General features: G+C 47.1%; 2 protein-coding genes across 3 annotated transcripts in view; both read left to right on the forward strand.

The window, feature by feature from the left end:
• Positions 1-8,134, forward strand: part of LOC307085892 (rho GTPase-activating protein 29-like) — a 34,097-nt gene extending 25,963 nt beyond the window's left edge. For both annotated transcript variants that reach the window (XM_079750810.1, XM_079750811.1), the window contains 7 exons: positions 61-159; positions 1,417-1,580; positions 3,047-3,235; positions 3,637-3,774; positions 3,994-4,229; positions 5,232-5,547; positions 6,236-8,134. In XM_079750810.1, coding sequence (XP_079606936.1) covers positions 61-159; positions 1,417-1,580; positions 3,047-3,235; positions 3,637-3,774; positions 3,994-4,229; positions 5,232-5,547; positions 6,236-7,381 — 2,288 coding nt within the window. In that variant the 3' untranslated portion in view covers positions 7,382-8,134. The remainder of the gene's footprint in view (positions 1-60; positions 160-1,416; positions 1,581-3,046; positions 3,236-3,636; positions 3,775-3,993; positions 4,230-5,231; positions 5,548-6,235) is intronic.
• A 2,190-nt stretch (positions 8,135-10,324) lies between these two features.
• LOC307085580 (retinal-specific phospholipid-transporting ATPase ABCA4-like) overlaps positions 10,325-22,049 on the forward strand; it is a gene marked incomplete at both ends in the record, with an annotated part of 52,618 nt that continues 40,893 nt past the window's right edge. Inside the window, 9 exons of the mRNA XM_079750417.1 lie at positions 10,325-10,390; positions 10,769-10,862; positions 11,079-11,220; positions 11,603-11,742; positions 12,092-12,219; positions 12,757-12,954; positions 16,071-16,160; positions 19,024-19,261; positions 21,267-21,406. Coding sequence (XP_079606543.1) covers positions 10,325-10,390; positions 10,769-10,862; positions 11,079-11,220; positions 11,603-11,742; positions 12,092-12,219; positions 12,757-12,954; positions 16,071-16,160; positions 19,024-19,261; positions 21,267-21,406 — 1,236 coding nt within the window. The remainder of the gene's footprint in view (positions 10,391-10,768; positions 10,863-11,078; positions 11,221-11,602; positions 11,743-12,091; positions 12,220-12,756; positions 12,955-16,070; positions 16,161-19,023; positions 19,262-21,266; positions 21,407-22,049) is intronic.

Consider the following 22,049-nt stretch of genomic DNA (forward strand, 5'->3'; position numbering starts at 1 on the left):
GCCAGGTGAGGCTGAGAGCTGAGATGATGAGGGATCTGGGTTGATTTTGTTCCTTTGCAGGCGTTTTCAAACGCCAGCTCCCCAGGACCCCTTCCACAGGGACCATGTCGTCAGCTGATGATCTGGACGAGAGGGAGCTCCCCTCTCCATCCGACAACGGTAAGAGGCTGTGTGTGTGTGTGTGTGTGTGTGTGTGGGTGTGTGTATGTGCGGGCGTGTTTATACAACCTTTAACTTCAAACTTCAAACAGCCTGTGTGGCTGCATACCACCAGATGGAAGAGGGACGGGGCGTGCGTGTGTGTGCGTGTGTGTGTGTGTGCGTGTGTGTGTGTGTGTGTTTAGGGCTGTCTAATAAATAGAATTGTGTTTTACTACTTACTTACTATTTTTTTTTACAACCCCACCAGAGCTGTTTTTGACCTGCTTTTTACTCTAGTAGAGCTAGCCGGATATACTTCTAAATAGTTTGATAGCCTTTTAGTTAGGCTGCAGCTTAGGGCAGGGTACTTTGTAATCTGCATATTTTATAGCAATATCGAGTAAACCATGGCTCGATAGAGAATCATGGCTGTGTATGCTGCAGCCCTTTAAAGCCAAACGCTTCCAAGCGAGGCCTTTGTCTGTGAACCAAGGGAACCGAAGCAGGGAACGTTTGACTATTTCACTCTTTAAGACCATCGCTGGTCGTCGTCCCAGTTGAAAATAGCCCCTTACTTACAATGGACCATTTGATGCTAGGCCACTACAGGAAGTGTAGTGGCCTAGTTCTGCAACAAGGCCAGATGTTGACTTACGACATGGACATGAGCAGGCAGAGATGGCCCCTGTCGCCAGACGATGTATTATTGTGTTCACCAGACACGATGTGTTGTTATTAAACTCCAAAGCCAAAGTAGGATGTTAATCCTCCTTTCACGAGGAAGCATTTTTAGGTTTGTGTTTGATTCGATTTTTCCGACCCTGTGCTGTTGTTTGAGGATTTGATTCGTGGTCTACTTCTGGTTGAACACATCCCATAATAACCGCTAACAGGTTTGTTGTTCCTGTTGTTGTTATTGTTCACCAAGTCTCCAAAAGCAAAAGGCTCATGATTTAGCCCAAGCCCATTCGCTGACTGAACCCTTCCTTTACCGGGCGGCAGTGGCTGTGGAGGTAGAGCGGGTCGGCTGGTCACCTGATGGTTGCTGGTTTGATCCCCGGCTCCTCCTAGCTGAGTGTCGAGGTGTCATTGAGCAAGGCACCTAACCCTAACTGCTCCCGACGAGCTGGCTGTCGCCTTGCACGGCTGACTCCGCCGCCGGTGTGTGCGTGAACGGTGAATGCTAGGCAACATTGTAAGGCACTTTGGGTGCCCAATGGTTAGAAAAGCACTATATAAATGCAGTCCATTTACATTTTCGCCCACCCCTCCCAGGTCTTGCGGAGATGGTGACGGAGACAGCCAGCTCCCCAGGGCCCTTCCGCAACGCCCAGATGTCGAAGGCGGCCCAGAGCCACAAGCTACGCAAGCTGAGGGCCCCCTCCAAGTGCCGCGAGTGTGACAGCCTGGTGGTGTTCCACGGGGCAGAGTGTGAGGAGGTAAGGGCATCCCGTGGTCGCTGGGGGCCCCTGGCACACACACACACACACACACACACACACACACACACACACACACACACACACACACACACACACACACACACACACACACACACACACACACACACACACACACACACACACACACACACACAGTAAAGGTCTTTCTCTGTTGATTAGAATAAACCACCGGTCTAGGTGGCGCGTTCCCGACAAACCGGTTGAAGTGCAACACATAGCAGCTCGTTGACGCTCAAAGTGTACATTAGTGGCTCCTTATTTGGCTAGCAACATGATACTTGTGTTATGTCGCACTCATCTATCCTCTCGCTATGAGTCATGCACGCACTATTGGTGTGGACACACCGATGTATTTGTGTATGTAGCATGTATATTTGCATGTTTGCAGTGGCGCCGACAGTACGGCATAGTATACTATGAATACAATTGTCTTTCAAATGATGTGTTGATTTTGAATACCACAAAGTGGCAGAGAGTTGGTCAAAGTATCGACCCATTGCAATTATTTTTGTTGCAATATTGCATTGTTGTTAATGTTAATGTAGAAAGACCATTAACAAGTATCCTAACTCAGGAAAACAATATTTTTATATATTACTACATAAATAGTATCACCATGGCAATTTAAGGCTATTCAGCTTTAATAGAAAGCATAGGAAACAGTTGGTAATAGTTACATCATGTACCCCGTAACTCACAGTGATGGTTATGTGTAATATGATTCAAATTCTGCTGTATGTATTATGTACATACGTGAGACCGGTTCTTGACATTTCCAACACATTCCTGCAAAAAAGGAATTGGATTGCGTTGTTGTTCACAAAAAAATTTTCACATTGCCAAAGCAACCAGTGGCCTTGACACTGAATCTTTTTGCCCGGTCACGTGAAACCACCCATTCATGTCATCTGTCAAGATGAATACACACAAACTAACATTCCAGGCAGAACAATGTACCAAGTCAGATTGGGAATGAGAGTCTCCTAGCATGAGCCTCCTTCTTGAGGTTCCTGAATGTCCCCAAGGGGATAATTGTTTTCACACAGTCAAGTTGGTTTCAGGGCAGCATACGTTTCAAAAGGCACAACACAGTGTAACAACACTGTGTAGCACACCGATAACAAATAAACTCTCTTCCCGAATATACAACAGATGACAGATGAACCCTCTTCCCACATATACACAGAAAAACATATAAAAACATATAGACAGCAGCAATCATGACATCCATCCATGGCCCCCCACATGATAGATAACAAACCCTCTCACCACAGAAAAACATGTAGACAGGAATAAACATGACATGGACAATATACAGTGATGAAAAATCGACATATTTTTGTTCAGTGCTATGATGCATCTGGATCGAGAGCCTCCTAACTACCCAGAATCTAATATGTAAACTGACTGAAATCCTCGTCTTTCTCCCCTGCGATGCCCAGTGTTCACTGGCCTGCCACAAAAAGTGTCTGGAGACGCTGGCCATCCAGTGTGGCCACAAGAAGCTTCAGGGACGACTGCATCTGTTTGGCATCGACTTCGCCCAGGCAGCCAAGAACAGCCCCGACGGAATCCCCTTCATCATCAGGAAGTGCACCTCTGAGATTGAGAGCCGAGCCCTCAACATCAAGGTAGTGTTGTTTTCTTTCCTAACCGTTTATTGGCCCTGTACAGCCCCTGAGGGGAAAATTCCCACCAAGCAATAATAAACCACAGAGGCTTAAAAATGAAGCCAATGTTACACATTGCAAAACAATGAAAACGGTCAAAACAGTTTAAACGGTTGGTTACTTGATTCATCCAATCGTTTGCTTCACACAAGACATAGTCAAGAATTGCATCTTTTAAGAGATGCCAAACAATACAATTAAACTGTAAGGATAGCACTGTAATTGCCCATTTTTTTTTTCAAATGGCTTTCTGGGGATGACACTTTTATAATTACAATGTACTACTAAATATGACCCAAGTTTGGTTTTTTTCTCTGTACTTTACTAAACATAAAACATTTACCTTACTGTTGCTGATACAGGGCATCTACCGCGTGAACGGGGCCAAGTCCCGCGTGGAGAAGCTCTGCCAGGCGTTTGAGAACGGCAAGGAGCTGGTGGAGCTGTCTGACCTCTCCCCCCACGACATCAGCAACGTCCTCAAACTCTACCTGAGACAGGTGGGCCACGAAAACCTCCCAGACCCACCAGCGGACTTTTGTCTATGTTCTAGTCAGACATGTTTCATAGGCGATTGCTGCCGTGCTCAGGCCACTGTCACCATGAGAGCCATGGCTGTGCATCGGAAGTAAACTACAAAATCCCCGAACCACTGAAATCGTGGTGCGGCACGGGTCGCCGAAAGCTGACCATACAATGATCCCCTTTCCCCCCGGCAGCTCCCGGAGCCCCTCATCCTCTACCGACACTACAACGACTTCATCGGCCTGGCCAAGGAGTGCCAGCGGGCGCTGGTGGAGGAGGCGGAGGCAGTCCGAGCCGCCGCCCCGACCGCCGAGAAGAGAGGGCCCAGCGTCCAGCTCAACCGAGCCATCTTTAAGATCCGGGACCTGCTCCGCCAGCTGCCGCCCGCCCACTACAAGACGCTGCGCTTCCTCATCGCACACCTGCACAGGTGCACTTAACCTACCTTTAAACATTGGTTGGCATCCCTTAAACACATATGCATATAGCATACCTGCACAGGTACACATAGCCTACCTTTAAACACGTATGTATATAGCACACCTGCACAGGTACACATACCTTACCTTTAAACACATATGTATATAGCATACCTGCACAGGTACACATACCTTACCTTTAAACACGTATGTATATAGCATACCTGCACAGGTACACATAGCCTACCTTTAAACACGTATGTATATAGCACACCTGCACAGGTACACATACCTTACCTTTAAACACATATGTATATAGCATACCTGCACAGGTACACATACCTTACCTTTAAACACGTATGTATATAGCATACCTGCACAGGTACACATAGCCTACCTTTAAACACGTATGTATATAGCACACCTGCACAGGTACACATACCTTACCTTTAAACACGTATGTATATAGCATACCTGCACAGGTACACATACCTTACCTTTAAACACGTATGTATATAGCATACCTGCACAGGTACACATACCTTACCTTTAAACACGTATGTATATAGCATACCTGCACAGGTACACATACCTTACCTTTAAACACGTATGTATATAGCACACCTGCACAGGTACACAAACCTTACCTTTAAACACATATGTATATAGCAGACTTGCACAGGTACACATACCTTACCTTTAAACACACATATAGATCAAGCCTGCCTAGGTGCATTTAGCCATTTAACGATTTATTTTGTGTGCTGCTTTATGGGGGCAGACAGACAAAGGGATAATCCAACTTCTGCATAATGGCATTACATAAATGGAAAAGCCCCCCCCCCCGCCCACACTTCCTCATAGCCCAGAGGAAATGGCCTGACGCACATAGTTGCTCATTACACTATTCAGGGCTTGTGCCATTTTTGCAGCAATAGTGCCCTCACCCAGAAGAACACAACCCGATCACGCCAGAATAACACCTCCTCCTCCTCCTCCACCCATCCCACCAGGGTGACGGAGCAGGCGGAGGAGAACAAGATGACGGCCAGCAACCTGGGCATCATCTTCGGCCCCACGCTGGTGAAGCCGCGGCAGACGGACGCCGAGGTGTCCCTCTCGTCGCTGGTGGACTACCCCTACCAGGCGCTGATGGTGGAGCAGCTGGTGCGCCACTTCAATGTCATCTTCGACCGCAACGCCGCCCAGCTCTCGACCTCCGACCTCCAGCTGGCTGCCGGCGGTGGCCAGGCCTCCCCCAGGCTCACCGCCCAGGAGAAGGAACAAAGGCTCAGCCGCCATTCCACCTCCCTGCTGGACATCAAGGAGGTGAGGGCAGATGTTTGTGTGTGTGTGTGTGTGTGTCGATGTCGGCGTGCCGATCCGCTGATCCAAGCCATGGTTCTGTCTTTTCTTGGATAAAAGTAATCCAAGAATCCATAGCCATGTTTTGTTCATGTACAGATGAGGGACGCAAGAGCTGGGCGATTAATCGATTTTTAATCGTAATTCGAGTTTATTGTCAATAATCGATTTTTTTTTTTAGAAGAACAGTGATTATTAAAAGGGTTGTAATAATCGAAAAAAATATTTTTGAAGGGTTAAATGTCAACATGGAAGCATGCGCTGAAAAAAGTGAGTGTTTCGAGTTTGCCCAAAGTCTCTGGCAACCAAATTTTGCTTTTGTTGTGATCAATGTTAATCTCCAAACAGAATCCAAACTTAAAAAATATATATATTTGTCATTTGTAGAAAAAAAAACAATTAAAATCGATAATCGGGTTTGGTATGAATAAATCAGAGATTTTATTTTCAGGCCAAATCGCCCAGCCCTAAGGGACCGCCTAATGCATACGGTTTATTTAAAGGTGCAAGCAAAAGTGCTAGCTCGTACCGATGCCCTCGTGAATGTCTTTGTATTCAGTGTTCTGTAATACTTCATACAGTGCTAGTTCAGCACAACTGAGTGCCGTCAGTTCTGTTGCTTAAGCGTCATTGTTGTGACCCCCCCCTGCAGAGCGGCAGAGTGTACAAGAGGCACTCCTCCGTGATCCCCTCCGCCCACATCCTGAGCGAGATGGAGGAGGTGCAGCCCGGCACAGACAGGACCTCCGCCCTGGACCTCCCCAACGGGGTCCAGCCGCCCGCCAGCGGCCAGGTCCCCCAGAGGCCCGCGCTGGGGTACGGCCGGCCGGGCCTCACCCAACCCTCCTCCGCCAACACCTCCATGGTCCCCAAGGTGCAGCTCCGCGCCCAGCGCTCCAGGCTCGCCTCGCGGCCCATCAGCATGCCCCTGGAGCGCCTTCCCGCCCCCGCCCTCCACGCGGGCGACCGGAACCCCCGGGCCGACGCCGACGCCGGCAGCGGCTCGGCGGAGCGGAACTTCATCGAGGACACCATCGAGGAGGGGGCGGAGCCGGAGAAGCCCGCCCCCGCCCCCGGCGCGGCGGCGGCGGCGGCGCCGGGCGGCGCCTCCTCGCGGGTCAGCACCTACTACATCACCCCCTACATCGACACGCACACCATGCAGAGGAGGACGTGGGACAGGAAGTACAAGCACTACGACGTCACGCCCCGGACGGCCATGATCATGGCCAACCTGCCGCCGGCGAGCGCCGCGGTGCCGAACGTTACCGCGGCGACGGCCTCTTCCGGAGTAGCGAGCGGCGGCGTCGGCGCCGTGTTCCCCAACAACCCGTACGCGGCGTCGGTGAAGCCCGCCTGGTCGGCCAGCAGACGGACTAGCGCGACGGACGGGGCGCCGAGCCCCCTCATCACCCTCAGGAAGCCCCGGACTCTGCAGCCCCCCCCGGAGACCTTCTACAAGCCCCCCGTCTCCGCGGGCCGCCAGGCCAGGACGCTCCCCGACTGGACCGCCGCCTCCACCGCGTCCACCTCCTCCACGTCCTCCTCCCCGCCCTCCTCCCCTCACAGCAGCCAGCCGGCGGGCGGCGGCGCGTCCCCCCCATCGCTGAGCCGGCTCCGCTCGGAGGACTCGGGGGAGGGCAGCACGGATTCGGAGGTGTCCCTCCCCTTCGACCCCTTGTCCCCGCCCCCCAGCAGCCCCGACGACCTCAGCCCCGGCGGGGTCAAACCCGTGTACCAAAGACTGCGCAGCCGACGGCTGCAGGAGATGGAGCACAGAGAGGCTCATTTTGTCTGAAGCATCACCGCGCCAAAAAAAACCCAGAACAGAGCCGTGTCCTCGTTTTTGTGTGTGTAAATATGAGAAAAGAGTGCGCATGTTGCAAGGGAGGAAAAAGTGTGCGTTCTGCGGGAATGCGATCGGGAAAAGCACGAGGGAGCGGGCGGCGGTCGAAGGCGTACCGAAGTAAACCACGAAAGTGTTGGAAGGATATCTCCTCTATCTATCTCAACATGTCTGCTACTTGTTGACGTTATGGGAGATGACCATCAAAGTCGAATATGTTAGACATTGTCTAATGTCTACTTTTTCTCTTCGTCTGAGAACGGACACCAGTCTTTTAACTGTTGTGGGCCCGTTCAATTGTTTCTGTTTTAAAATGTTAATTGTATTACAATACAATGATTATATGTACAGTGACAACAAAGTTATTTTTATTGTAATCACACAATGCACTTAATGTACACAGATTCTGATTGCAATGTTGCCTTTTAAAATGTTGAATTATGTTACATTTGTTCCATTCTTTAAACCCTGATCAGATGGTGTTATTCTATCCACAACGAGTAGTATTTTAAGCAGGGGATTTATTTACCCCGGAAGTTCGGCAAGCAAGATCCTATATTTGGTACATCTGTTTCAGTATGTAAACCATATGTATTTGTTTACATTTTATATTCATTTATACTGACCACACCAATTTTCATGTGTGTGGCTCGACAGACCTGCAACGTTTATTGCTGCAAATTAAAAGTGTAATTAAGAATCATATTTCTGCCCATGTGGACTTATTTTGATCTCATTGTATATTGTTTGGCTCAATCGTCATTCATGCGAAGAAGAATGTGGCTCAGTTGGATTTCGCAATGGTCCTATTTCTTTCTTGGACTCTTAGTGGGATTAGTGGGTTTAACTACACGTCTCTCTCCACCAGTGTAACACAGTAGCCTATATTTACACGCTGTGGCTAGATTTATGCTGAGCAACACCCTGCCTCACCCTTCCCTTTAGTTTTAAGTAGAAGCCGAGAGTGACTTGTTGGTATTCTAACAGGGATTACAGCATGAATGTGTGTACTGTTGGTTGTACTGCCTTCAGTGTCATCGCTCGTATCGCTCGCTGCTGTCCTTAGCTGAGCTGATAAGTGACCTGTACACTTATCTACTGAAACGCATCCCGTAATTTATCACCTAAACCTCCACATACAGAATATTGTATATTTGTGTTTTACAGGGTGAAGATTGGGTGGAAAGCAATGTATCATGTGTGTACCATGACCACGAGTTAGAACAAGGTCCACTTGTTTCTGGCTCAAGAAAACACTGAAAAAGTTACACCTGACTATAGTAATTTGGAGGATCGAACCTGCGTTTTCCGGCCTTAATATGATGAGCTTGTCCTCAACTCGCATGACTTCCTACTCCCAACAGCAGACCCCAAGCCAATTCTTCAAAATGGATGACTGTTGTCTTTTTCCCAGCGTGCCTATGTTGTACTGAGGGGGGATTAGAGCAATCAGATTAGGAACCCAGCTGACCTGAAGGCGACCGTTAGAGAGAGAGAGAGAGAGGAGGGTGGTGAAGGGGGGAGTAGAAGGGGCAGAATTTGGACAGCTGGGATCTACGGGGCAAGCTCTTTTACCTGGCTTAATGACGGCCATCGCTTCAACTTGCTCGGCCATCTCTCTATTCTCCATGTAGTGGGTCCTTCTCAACGTTTCCGCCAGAGGTAAGGCGCTGGATGTGTGTGGTTCGGAGGAAGCGTTGTTGTTTAATTGGGTGTAGTGGGTGTTGAGAACTTCCATGTACTTGGTGGTGATTGGTTATTGGAGCTAGGTTTGTTCTTCTCTGTATACCCTGATCCTGTCAACAGAATGTGTTCTTCTGTGTTCTGGATGGTCGTCACGGATTGTGTTTCCTCATAAAACAAGGCATGTCTGTCTAGTTCGAAAGAAATTATAAATATTCTCATGTTACTAACTTTTATACACTGGGGACTTTTTCTGGTAGCACTGTGATTCTTGTATTCATAACAGGACAACGTAGTTCAAGATTGAGGCCTTTAAATGCTTTTTAGACAGCCTTATGATTATAATATAGAGAATAGGGAGAATAGGGAAGGATGGAATGGTAAATATTTCACAACCCATTTACTGTGGGCTGGCAACCAACTAATTGCAAGGTTGAAGTTTCAGTGCCACTCCTTTTTTATAAGCCCTCACTGCTTGCTAAGTGCCATGACAGTACCGAGTGTAGAGAACAGCTTTCAAAGTAGCTGGAGACAGAAATTGTCAGTTGTAGGCTCAATAATACTAATGATAGTAATTATGAGTTGAGACAAATACGTGTATGTGTGTTTATTTGATTACGATTGTTATGAACATTGACTAATGACATTCATTATGTTCAAACTTACATGGTTGGGACAGGATTGATTGGTTTTTAATTCATGAATTCACATTAATTGTCAGATGGGTACTTTCATTACAGATTAACTTCATTCTATATGATGGAAAATTACTACTTCTCACAAATATGTTGCATGACTCATTAAAGGTTATGAAGAAATTATTTTTTAGATAAATCACATAATGATGTGACACAAGGTCTTCACATTTAGCAATTGAGTAACCAGTTGAGTTTGACGCATTGCCACACACATGATGATGTGTGTGTCTGTGTGTGTGTGTGTGTGTGTGTGTGTGTGTGTGTGTGTGTGTGTGTGTGTGTATGTGTTGGGGGGATAGTTTGTTTGTGCGGTTGCAGACAAGCAGATTGATGTGCATGCTTGACATTCTACTAAGGCCATGACACGATATTTTTGTTACACGACATTCACACTCACACACGCACACACATTACATGATCATTTAGAATCACTGTGGGTGTAAACTGACAAAGCCCTCAATGTCCAGGTTTATCAGAGTCTGATGACCCCTTCCAGGGGTTGAGCTGTCCAGAGATGAATACAGGCAGTCAAATCCGCCTGTTGCTGTGGAAAAACTGGACTCTACGCAAGAGACAGAAGGTAGCCTGCAGCCCATCAACCCCAACCTGCTCCAGTGTTTTCTAAAATGTTTTGACTGCCTGAGTTTCTGAACTCAGACGCAAAAACAGACGCAAAAAGATTGAGATACGGAATATGCATAACTGACTGATACATTTTATACTTGATGCCGTTGATGAATATGCATAGAATGAGCCTTAAAATATATTCAATTAACCTAATTATTGAATTTATTCAGGATATTTCCTTTTTCCAAACATTGTCTGACCTGACAACTTGCTTTCTACAAATATTAAAAAGACATAGGCCTTAAGGTTTCCATAAGTTAATCTTTAGGTGTTTATTGGAACTTGACACATGTAGGTTCCTAGCATTTGGTGTCACTTTGTACCTGTTTAGATCCGCTTCCTGGTGGAGATCCTGTGGCCTGTGATGCTGTTCATCGGTCTGGTGTGGCTGCGTAAGGCCAACCCACTGTACAGGCAACATGAGTGTAAGGAGTCATATTTCTCACAATATTTCACTTTACTATTGTTTTATGGTTGTAGTTGTCTACAGATGATTTTAGTAATATGTTCTGCTCACTGTTTTTTTTCATTCGTTGACGTTTTAACAATGAGCTCAAATATATGTGATGCTAGCTCCTTTCGATTAGCCTCTTCGGGCGAGCGCATCAAACCTCGTCATTCATCACTGCGTGTGCCTTCAGGTCACTTCCCCAACAAGGCCATGCCCTCGACGGGGATTCTCCCCTGGATCCAAGGGATCTTCTGCAACGCCAACAACCCCTGTTTCAGATATCCCACCAGTGGAGAGTCCCCTGGAGTCGTCTCCAACTACAACAACTGCATGTGGGTTCTCTAAAAACGTGTTTGGTAGTTGCTGTATCAGAGGCATTACTTATTTCGCTTTAGCATTGTGTCTAGTAGTTTGTGGGATTCATAATACTTTTGTGGGTTTGTTTATTATTATTAATAATAATAATAATAATAATATATTATAATATATTTATTTAATATATTATTCAACTGAATATAGCATATGGTACAATTCAAATTTTGTTTGTTTTAAAACCGTACAGTAACTCAACTGGGCTACATTAATACCGCTTGGTTACAACTATTTAATGGAAACATAAAACAACACTGGTTAAGGTAAATGACCCAGCATTATTTGTGTGGCGTAATAGGAAGAGCGGTCAAGATAAAGCAGTATGCTTGGTTCTGGTTGCAGATTTGCTCGATTCTATGCTGATGCTCAAGAGCTGCTGCTGGACGATGAGCAGACCCAGCAGCTGGGGCAGATCTGGAGAGAAATGGCCTCCTTCTCTAACTTCATGGAGGCTCTGCGCAACAACCCACATTCGGTCTCAGGTACTACTGCAGGACTAGCAGTTTGGTGGGGTTTGAGCTCTGATTAAAACTCGCAACTCGGTAGGACACCCTGGTCGATTTAGTCAGAGGACTTGAAAGAGTCAAATGTCAAACCTTAATTTGTGCTCGTTCTTTTATTTTACTACTATAAGCTCATAAGCTCTACAAACAACCAAAAAACAAATGAATGACTAAGAAGAACATGAACATCCTTGTAACACATACAGAAACAAACATTGTATTTTTCCATTGGGCATTCTTCCCTGAAACCTGCAGCAATTTATCAGTCTGGCTGTCAACTGTTTCCTGGACCCCAGCTAGTCAATGATCTTTTTATCCATCCATCCAGGTCGCGGACTGAGGCTAGACGACATTCTGAAGGACGACGAGAACTTCACAGCCTTCCTGTTGCGAGACGCCAGCCTCTCAAACTCTGTGGTTCACGAGCTGATCAATGCAGAAATACGACTGGAAAATGTGGGTTGATTGTATTTGTGTGGTAACCTCAGTACCTTTATGACTAGATAAGGATTTGGGATTCCCTCACTTTAACACAAATAACCACATTTTTTTGTCACCCAATGGCATCTTTGTACTCCAAGCAGACTTAAATAATATCAAATGCGGCTATTTCCTGAATGTATGAGAGAACTGTGTTTGAAGCAAGTCGGCAAATCTGCAGAATAACTGCAAGAAAGTGGGACCATTGACAGCCATGGTTCCCAATCCCTATTCACGTATTTTTAAACGGATAAACTTGTAGATGGCAATGAGATAAAGTAAGTGGCCTTTTGATAAAGCGGTTGTGACTTGGTGGGGAAATCATGTTCACCAAAATATCATAATCTAAACGTTTGGTAAAAAACGATAGTCGCCAACAATACACATATATATGTCCAGAGAATCCACAAAATGAGCATCATCCTGTCAGTTATCGGTTGAGTCGCCCAGAACATCAATGAAACAGGAACGTTTATTGTGGCGGACTTCAATCTCCTGCTGTTCCTCCTCCAGTTTGCCTTCGGTGTCCCGGACCTGCGGCTGAAGGACATCGCCTGCAGCCAGGTCCTGCTGGAACGCTTCCTCCTCTTCCACGCCCGCCGGGGCCTGTTCTCCGTGCGCAACGCCATGTGCGCCCTCTCCCAGCAGAGGCTGCAGAAGATCGAGGACATCCTCTATTCCAATCTGGACTTCTTCAAGATCTTCAGATTGGTCAGTCTGCTCTCTTTTCTCTTCAGAAAAAACTGCATTTTGTGAAAAGGATTTTACACTATAGTCTTACGACACATACGACACACCTGTTTGTATGTGCAGAAGTGGTGGGTTTTAGCAGATTTCCATTGAAGAGGCACTAGTTGGGCTGCTTTAATATATGCATATGACTTGGCAGGTGTTATTGGCATTGTTAGAGGAAAGGGGTTTGTGAGAGCATGGGACCATTTCCAAGTTCCTTCATAGAGGCTGGCATTCTCAATCAGGGTTTAGGTGTAGAAACCTCCAAGTAATCTTCTGGACTTTGATTAAGTATTTCCTCAGTTGGGGAAAACACAAACTACTTGACATCCTTGCTGAAATATGTTTAGAAGCTTCGAAATTTGCGTGTGTGTGCTGTGGTTGTTCTAATAATAACAAGGAAGGAGATGGCTTTTTCCTGCAGAGATTTTCTCCATTGATTTCAATCTTATAATAGCTTGTTAATATTATAAATCCTTTGTCTCCCCTTGTCAAACATCACATTGAGTTGTAAACAACATGCCTGGAGGTCTCATCGTGTCTCCGTCTGCTTCTGTAAGGTTGAACCATCCAATCATCCAGAACAGAATTAAATATGTATGATTCGATTAAATATACGATTAATTCTAAATGGTTGTGAAATAGTTGTACAATCGTGAAAAGGGGGAATTTGTAACATTAACAATACAAATCCTATCTAACATAGATTTATGATTGGGAAACATCATGGCCCCTGGACAACGTTAGCTTGTCATGGCCAAATCATTTCACTAAAAGCCAACATCTAAATTGTTTCTCACTGCTTTATGTTGAATGGAATACACATTTTCCAATCCAAAGAGCCTGTGATTCATTGTTGTGGAAGCTGCTGTCGTGTTGCTTAAAGACAAGGTGGGACATAGCTTTGGTAAGCATAGTTCAGTGAGTGCGTACTCCATGAGCTAGATAATGTTTCCTACTAGAGAGAGACCATGTGTGATGCCAACATTTGGCATGTGCGAGGTAATTTAGTGAAGGCTAGTTAGCCGCTAAGGCTATTTTTAAGCTAATTGACGGATCAATATTTTGTGCTTAACAAATTCTTATGCTTAAAACCTGGTATGTATTTATTTGTGTTCAGTGAGTGGATCCATCAACAGTCCGGTTTTGTGTACATATTTTTTGTAGGCCTTCGTACAATGCATTCAAATGATCTTCATATGCAGCCTCTATCTACCCCACCCATTCATAGCCCTTCATGGGTTCATCATCTCCACCATGCCACACGCTGAGCCCACCAGTGTATGCTCTGCTTCAGCGCTGGGCTTTAAACAAGGGGTCAGGGGATTGGCCTAAGTGGGGGGACTTTCACAGGCCTTATCCATCTTGGCCTATTTATCTAATGGACTTAGCTATAAGCAGTCCCCGCCCAGAGGATGTTGTGTTGCGAAGAGCTGGCCAATAGAAATGCAATACGATACTTACGCTTGAACTGCTAATACATACGTAGTTGTGAATGTCCTCCAAGCTTGCCCTTATATCTGCCCCTTACAAGAACATAGGAGTGGACGACATTATGAGTGTCAAAGGAGAGAGGGGTCTTTAATAAAGTCTTGGGTAAATAGCAAACATACCCACCATAAGCACATATACACGGTAATAACTACTTATATAGTCAAATAACAAAAATCCACAAAGGTGGATACTGCTTTCTTATACTTCGTTCAAATCTAAATATACAGTAACTGATGCCTGTGAGTAAGGTACACTTTGACCTGTGTCAGGTAAAGGGTTTGAGGGTTTCATTTAGGCCTGGGCAATAAACAATATATTATCGTATCGTGATTGTAACATCAATATCAATATAAAACATGTTCAATATATATCCATAACAGACTGGACCAGCGAATCTAGCAGCTGGGTTTGTTACACAAACACGGTTCCATACTTATTTACATTATTTGAGTGTTATTCATTGTTGTATCGACAATGGAGTATTTATTCCTAGTAATTCCTAGTCTTTTTAGGTCATTACAATTATCAATAGTTTTTGATATCGATCAGTGTGATCAAGTTATATCGTGATATGTCTTTCAGCCATGTCGCCCAGGCCTAGTTTCATTGTCGTATTTCTAGACTCCTTCACCAGAGTCAGTTTTTTTACTTATTTTATGGGGGCTTGCTGTTTAAGTGCTAGGATGAAAATCCCAACCTCATCATGACATCACTCCCTCCATTTCCATGACACACGCACGTGCACACGCACGCTTCCCAGGCCTTTCCCTCGTTTCATTGAAATGCGAGCGGGGAGGAATGCGAGAGGAAGGATATCTCTCCGCCGCTGTTTTTCTTGGCCCTCGTGCGCTTCCGTGACCCCGGAGACACAGAGGTGCTCTGAGCGGGCGGGGGGGGGGCATCACAGACACCTCACTCAGCCTTTAACGGCCCCCTGCCCTTTACCTCGGAAAGACAAGTGTCAGAGGAAAGTGCGTAATGACCGGGGGTCATTGTGTTTGTGGCACGAGACGCCTCGGTGGTTCGCTGTAGGAAGTGGGTCACCTGAGGGTACACACAAGCTGGGGGCGGGACGGAGGCCGGAACCCCTTCACGTTCTGTCCTGGCAAACAGAACAGAAGGGCTTTAAGGGGAACGTAGGAGCCTGTTTTATGCTCGGGTCAACGTTTCAGACGTTGTCGAGCTGAGGCAATTTCGGTTTCGGAGCAGTAAAACATAGGATTCGGTTTCATTACTAGTTGTGGACATGAACTTGATTGTCTAAAACAGGTTAAAAAACGTGTTGCATGGCAATATAGCTCAGGAAGATAGCAGACTATCTGTATAGTCTATGTTGCAGACATTCATAATGCATTTGCATACAAGCTGACACAAACAGAGGTCTATGCAGGGACTGCCGGGTGGATGTCCCTCTCAGACATCCACTCAAGGCCCTTGTTAGCTCTGCTCTGTCGACATTTATGGCCGATAATGATTTGTGTCCTGTATTGATTCAGATTGCTAAATCAACAGGATGAACAATTTCACGTTAAAGATGTTTATATTGTATTTCTTTTTAAAGTCCATTTCCCTGAGTATGTGGCTCGGTTTTACCCCCACAGATGCCTCGGGTAATGGATCGCAATGCCCAGGGGATTGACCTGCACTTCTGGGGTCGAGTCCTTAGCACTGTGTTTGAGAAAATACAAGAGGTAAGTACTCTAAAGTGCTCCAATCAATCTACTGCTCTTTTTATCCTTTATTTTCTCCTCCACCCCCTTCTCTTCACCTGTCTCGGTTCCATTTATCGCTCCTTTTCTCTCTTCTCTCATCACTTCTCCCCGCCTGTCCTCTCTCCCCTTCCTTCCCCTCCTCTCCTTTCTTCGCCTCATCTCTTCTTCTCTCCTTTGTCCTCTCCTCTCTCGATCACTCTCCTCTGGCTTCTCCTCTCCTCTTCTTTCCCTACCACTCCCTTCTCCTCTCTTCTCCTTTAATTTCTTCTCCCCTCCCCTCCTCTCTCCTATCTCCTCCCCTCTCTTCTCCTCTCCATTCTCGTATCTCCTATCGTCTCCTCTCTTCTCCTCTCCTCTCCTCTCCTCTCCTCTCCTCTCCTCTCTCCTATATCCTCTCTTCTCCCCTCCTCTCCCCTCCACTCTCCTCTTCTTCTCTACTCTTCGCTGCCCTCTCCTCTCTTCTCCTCTCCTCTCTTCTCCTCGCTTCTCCTCTCCTCTCCCCTCCACTCTCCTCTTCTCCTCTACTCTTCGCTGCCCTCCTCTCTTCTCTTCTCCTCTCCTCTCTTCTCCTCTCCTCTCCTCTCCCCTCCACTCTCCACTTCTCCTCTACTCTTCGCTGCCCTTCTCTCCTCTCCAGGCTCCTCTTTCCTCTCTCCTCCTCTGGGTGCCGGAGAGACAAGCGGCCCCAGTATATTTTTAGTCTTCAGGAAGCTAGTCTCTTCCGCAGGTCCCTGTTCACTCTCGGAGGAAAGTAAGTGATGGGTGCTGTAATGTGTATATAAAGTTTATGCAGGTAGGTGTGTGTGTGTGTGTGTGTGTGTGTGTGTGTGTGTGTGTGTGTGGTGTATGTAAGTAGCTGTGTGTGTGTGTGGTATTTACGAACGCAGACAAAAGAAGGCCATTGTGTGTCTGGGCACGTTTACTGTACATCCCTTCAGGCGGTGTATTCTTCCAGAGGGTTGGCCAGGAGCCAGAGAGAGAGAGAGAGAGAGAGAGAGAGAGAGAGAGAGAGAGAGAGAGAGAGAGAGAGAGAGAGAGAGAGAGAGAGAGAGAGAGAGAGAGAGAGAGAGAGAGAGAGAGAGAGAGAGAGAGAGAGAGAGAGAGAGAGAGAGAGAGAGAGAGAGAGAGAGAGCAAAAGGGGGGGGGAGAGACATTCCTTGGAGGTGACACTTCCTCTAGGTGGGACTTGCCTCTTGCTCTGGTGACAGAGAGACTAGCCAAGTGCTCTCCTTACCAAACTTGCTTTCCTTTAAGTTGCGTGTGTGTGTGTGTGTGTGTAGGGGGGGGCCTCTAACAATCAAGAATGAGAGGGGATTGAGGGAGAACATGTCAGAAAGGGTGTGTGTTTTGTTAGTGGTACGCCGTGCGAATGCACACGTACCACTACCTAGGAGAGGAGGCACGTCGTCGGGAATGCCGTGTGACCCGTGGTGACGACAGACTTCATTAAAGACTGCGTCATCCTGATCTCAGTTGACAGTCCCCATTCTAATAATGATAATAATAATCGTCACATTTATATAGCGCTTTTCAAGTCTCCTAAGCGCTTAACAGTGAAGGGGGGGGGGGGGGGGGGTGGGGACTCACTAACCACCACCATTTACATTTACATTTAGGGCATTTAGCAGACGCTTTTATCCAAAGCGACTTACAATAAGTGCATTTGTTACAATGAGTACATTTGTCATAAGAAGTGAAACAATATATCGCTGTCGGTACAGTAAAGATGTTCATAGAACCACCAGTGCATTCAGTGCGGGTGTGTTCATCATTGTAAGTCGTGTATGGCATTGTATATTTGCATGTGTGTATACACAATGCATGGCACAAACCCGAACCTACCCTTCTATGTGGGCCTATGAGCTGATGTTTTCAAGCCTTTCCGGTCGAGAGCGGCAGAGCGGGTGGTAAGGAAAACATCTACCTCCACCCCCTCTTCTTTATCCACCTCTGGACGTCCATGTTGTCAGTGGGATGGAGTGTGTTTATTGTGTTTTGTATCATTATAATTGTTACCGTGCAGTGCAGTGCAGGGCACACCAGTGCACCCGGCCTCCTGTGTTGTGTGTGCGCGTCGGTTCCTAGCGAGGACGCGGAGGGCAATGCACAGGAAGTCACTTTCCCCCCCCCCTCTCAATGGGAGGATGCAGCAGCGCGCTCCGCCCCGGCTCTGTCCTCGTCACGGCTGGGGGCGGCCCGCCGACGCTCACCCCGCTGGCCTCTCTTCCTGGTCGTATTGTCGGCAGTGCGGGGGCTCTTGTGCGTTGGAACTTCACATGACTTGACCGGGTGGGAGTTACATAAGCACCGCTGACCAGGGGGAAGGGCCTTTAGGGGGACCAGTTTGATCCACAAGGAATATACATTATTACACTATTTATATCTATGGATATCATGTCATTATTATGATTGTACTTTAAAATATAACAAAACATAAATATTGCATTGTTATTCATAATGAAACGTGATCAAAATTTGAAACTCGTCCTTCAGTTTAGCGTGTCTGTCTGTCTGTGTGACTGTCTGTCTGTCTGTCTGTCTGTCTGTCCGTGTGTCCGTCCGTCCGTCTGTCTGTCTGTCCGTGTGTCCGTCCGTCCGTCCGTCCGTCCGTCCGTCCGTCTGTCTGTGTGTGTCTGTCCTTGTGTACGTGTGTCCGTCCGTCCGCCCGCCTGCCTGTCTGTCTGTCTGCCTTCCCGTCTGTCTGCCTGTCTGTCTGTGTCTGTCTGTGCCCGTGCGTGTGTGTGTGTTATGAATGCGTCCCCAAGTCTCCCGTGCGCATTGCTATAAGGTTACGTATTTTGCCCCCTCCCCCCCCCCCCTCCCCCCCTCTTGGCCGCTCCAGCTGATGGAGAGGAGCAGCTCCCAGGACCTCCTGAAGGCCCTGCAGCCCCTGGCGCGCTCCGGGGGCCCCGCCTCCTTCAGCGAGCTGACCTCCCTGCTCTCCTCCCTGGTGTGCGGCTACCCGGACGGGGGGGGTTCCCGTGTGCTCTCCTTCAACTGGTACGAGGACAACAACTACAAGGTGTTCCTGGGGGTCAACGGCAGCAAGAGCCGCGACTACCGCTACGACGCCACCACCAGTGAGTACGGGGCTGGCTCCTCTGTCAGGCTGGCTCCTCCATCAGGCTGGTTCCTGCATCAGGCTGGTTCCTGCATCAGGCTGGCTCCTCCATCAGGCTGGTTCCTGCATCAGGCTGGTTCCTCCATCAGGCTGGTTCCACTGCAGGCTGGTCTGGGTTGGGTTGGGTTTGGTTGGGTTGGGCTGGGTGGAGTTGAGGCTAGGTGAGGGTAGGCCAGGTTAGGTTGAGGTCCTAGGATTCACGATAACAAAGAGCTTCACAGGCACAATGGTGAAATGAGATTGAACGACACTCCCCCCACCACTAGTCGATCGCAAAGTAAGCTGTAAGCGATGCTTTTAAATGGGAAATAACACTTTTCCTGGGATTTGGGGTGTTGTTTTGGGTCTCTGGTGCTCCCACACGCATACAAACTTTGAAAAAAGTCTGTACATGATTTTTTGAGTGAGCTGTGCATTTCTGAAAGAACCCCACCTACAGTTACCAAACGAGCGAGTCAGTTTCGGTGCCCCCTCCTACGTAGGAAGGGGGCACAGTTGAATATTACCCCCCACTTCCCCACTCCCCTCCAATCAGAGCAAAGTTAAGATTTTGTGGACCAGCGGACGAGCAGCTCCGGCGGGGGGAACTCGGCGGCAGGTCAGCTCTGGTAGTACAAACCCTTTCTCTGCCGGACTGCCGGACTGCTGCCAAAGTTTCGGCAGTCCGGCAGTCCAGAGCTCGGCGATAGTCCGGCAACTCAGTTCCCGGAGTACAATCCCTTTCTCCATGGACTTCAGAGAGTCAAGGCCAACGTTCCTTTCCCCAATTCTTCTCAACTACTGCAGAGATATCCCCCACTACGAGTCTTTACTTGTTGTGGAAGTACCAGAGACGTCAGACGCAGTCTTTATGATTCATATTATCATCCGAGGCGCACATAGCTTTTGGCCGTGATATAAGATATAATATTATATAAATTCCCATATATTATTATATTATATTATGTTATATTATATTATATTATATAGATATAGAGCTCCTGGAGTCCGTAAACGGCAACAATCCCTTCTCCTCCATGCTGTGGTTCAGTCTGACAGCTCATTGGTCAATGGGCAGCAGCTCATTTGCATTAAAGCTACAGACCCCAGAAACAGCGCATTCTGAAGGGACTGAAACTGAGGGGAATAGCGGTACGCAAGTTTTTTTTTTCCTAAAAGCCATATCCAGCAAACAGCTTAAAAAACATTCTGGAACTCAAATACTATGTTTACTTGTTGTGAAAACGCCATAATATGTCCCCTTTAACGCTTTTTTAGCCCGTGTAATGCCTTTGAATTACATGGCCATAGGAAAAGTACTCGGCTAATAAAATGACAGATGAATACGACAAAGGCACAGCAATAGAAACGCTCTTGACGTCACTGATTGAAAACCTCATCCTGTCTTGGTTTTAAGACGGAGTGAAACGAACGCTTAGACGCTTTCCAAACCAAGAACTGCTGCATGTGGTTTACTTCATTTCCTCTTGTTTATTATTCACCTGCCATGCGCTGACTGTTGTCCTCATTAATCTAGATCAATGAGCTCCTTCTCTAACGGATGCCTCAATAGCTTCTAAGATACATAGCGGGACGCATTAGCGTTTAGCCTTTAACAGGACGACAACAACACACAATCGACATTAACGCATAAAAAACACCCCATATATATAAACACACACACAATGAAAGAAACGATTTATTCAAACTAGCGCGGTGCATACAGGTTGCCGAGGTCACATTGCTTAAGGAGTTTTGCGTGTGAGCAAGAGGTCGTCTTTCTGTTTATTTGTGGCACAGTCTGCTGTGCACTTATGTCTCCAGGAAGATAAATACAGGTTGCATGAAAAACGAAGGGACCGGTTATGGTAAATATTTGTCCTTGTCTCATTGGCCACAGGTCTCTTAAGTGTATTTGTGGATGGGAGGGGTCGGAGTTGGTTGTGTTCAGATGATGATACCCCCCCCCCCCCCCCCCCCCACAGCTCCCTTCTGCAACGACCTGATGCAGACACTGGAGTCCAACCCGATCACCAAGATAGTGTGGAATTCAGTGAAGCCCCTGGTGATGGGAAAGGTCCTGTATACCCCTGACTCCCCCGCCACCCGCAAGATATTAAAGAGTGTAAGACGACTGGGAGACCCCCTCCGGTCTGACCCCCACCCCCACCAGAGCTGCTTGACCTCTGACCCTCAGACTCTGTCTCTGTCTGTCTGTCTCTCTGTCTCTCTCTCTGTCTCTGTCTGTCTCTCTCTCTCTCGGTCCCCCTCTCTTCCTGTCTTTCCCTCTGTTTGTTTTTCTCTCTGTCTCTCTATCTCTGTCTGTCTTTCTATCTGTCTCTCTGTCTCAGCCTCAGTCCCTTTCTCTTCAAAAACATTTGTCTGTTAAATACACAAATTAAATCCAATGATGTGACCGCTAATCTCCTTGTGGGTAAAGATGAACCGATGTTTATCCACAAAAATAGGTTCAAACAAAGGCACAAACCCAAAAGAAGAAATCTGCTTTCTATTTGTTGTTAACTCTGCGATGCTATCTGACACAAAACAGCTATGACACACTTAACTACTACGCAAATATAAAATCACTTAAGCAAAAACAAAAACACAGAAGTATGCCTCCAAGTACTGCACGTGTACGTCAGAGTGTGTGTGTTTGTGTGTATAAGTGTGTGGACTTGTGCAGGCATGTGTGGTTGTGCGCATCTGCACGTGTGAGCGTTTGAGTGTGCGGGCGGACGTGCGCGTTTGTGCGTACTGATGCCAGA

Source organism: Pollachius pollachius (assembly GCF_949987615.1).
Source record: "Pollachius pollachius genome assembly, chromosome: 14".
Taxonomy (NCBI): Eukaryota; Metazoa; Chordata; class Actinopteri; order Gadiformes; family Gadidae; genus Pollachius; species Pollachius pollachius.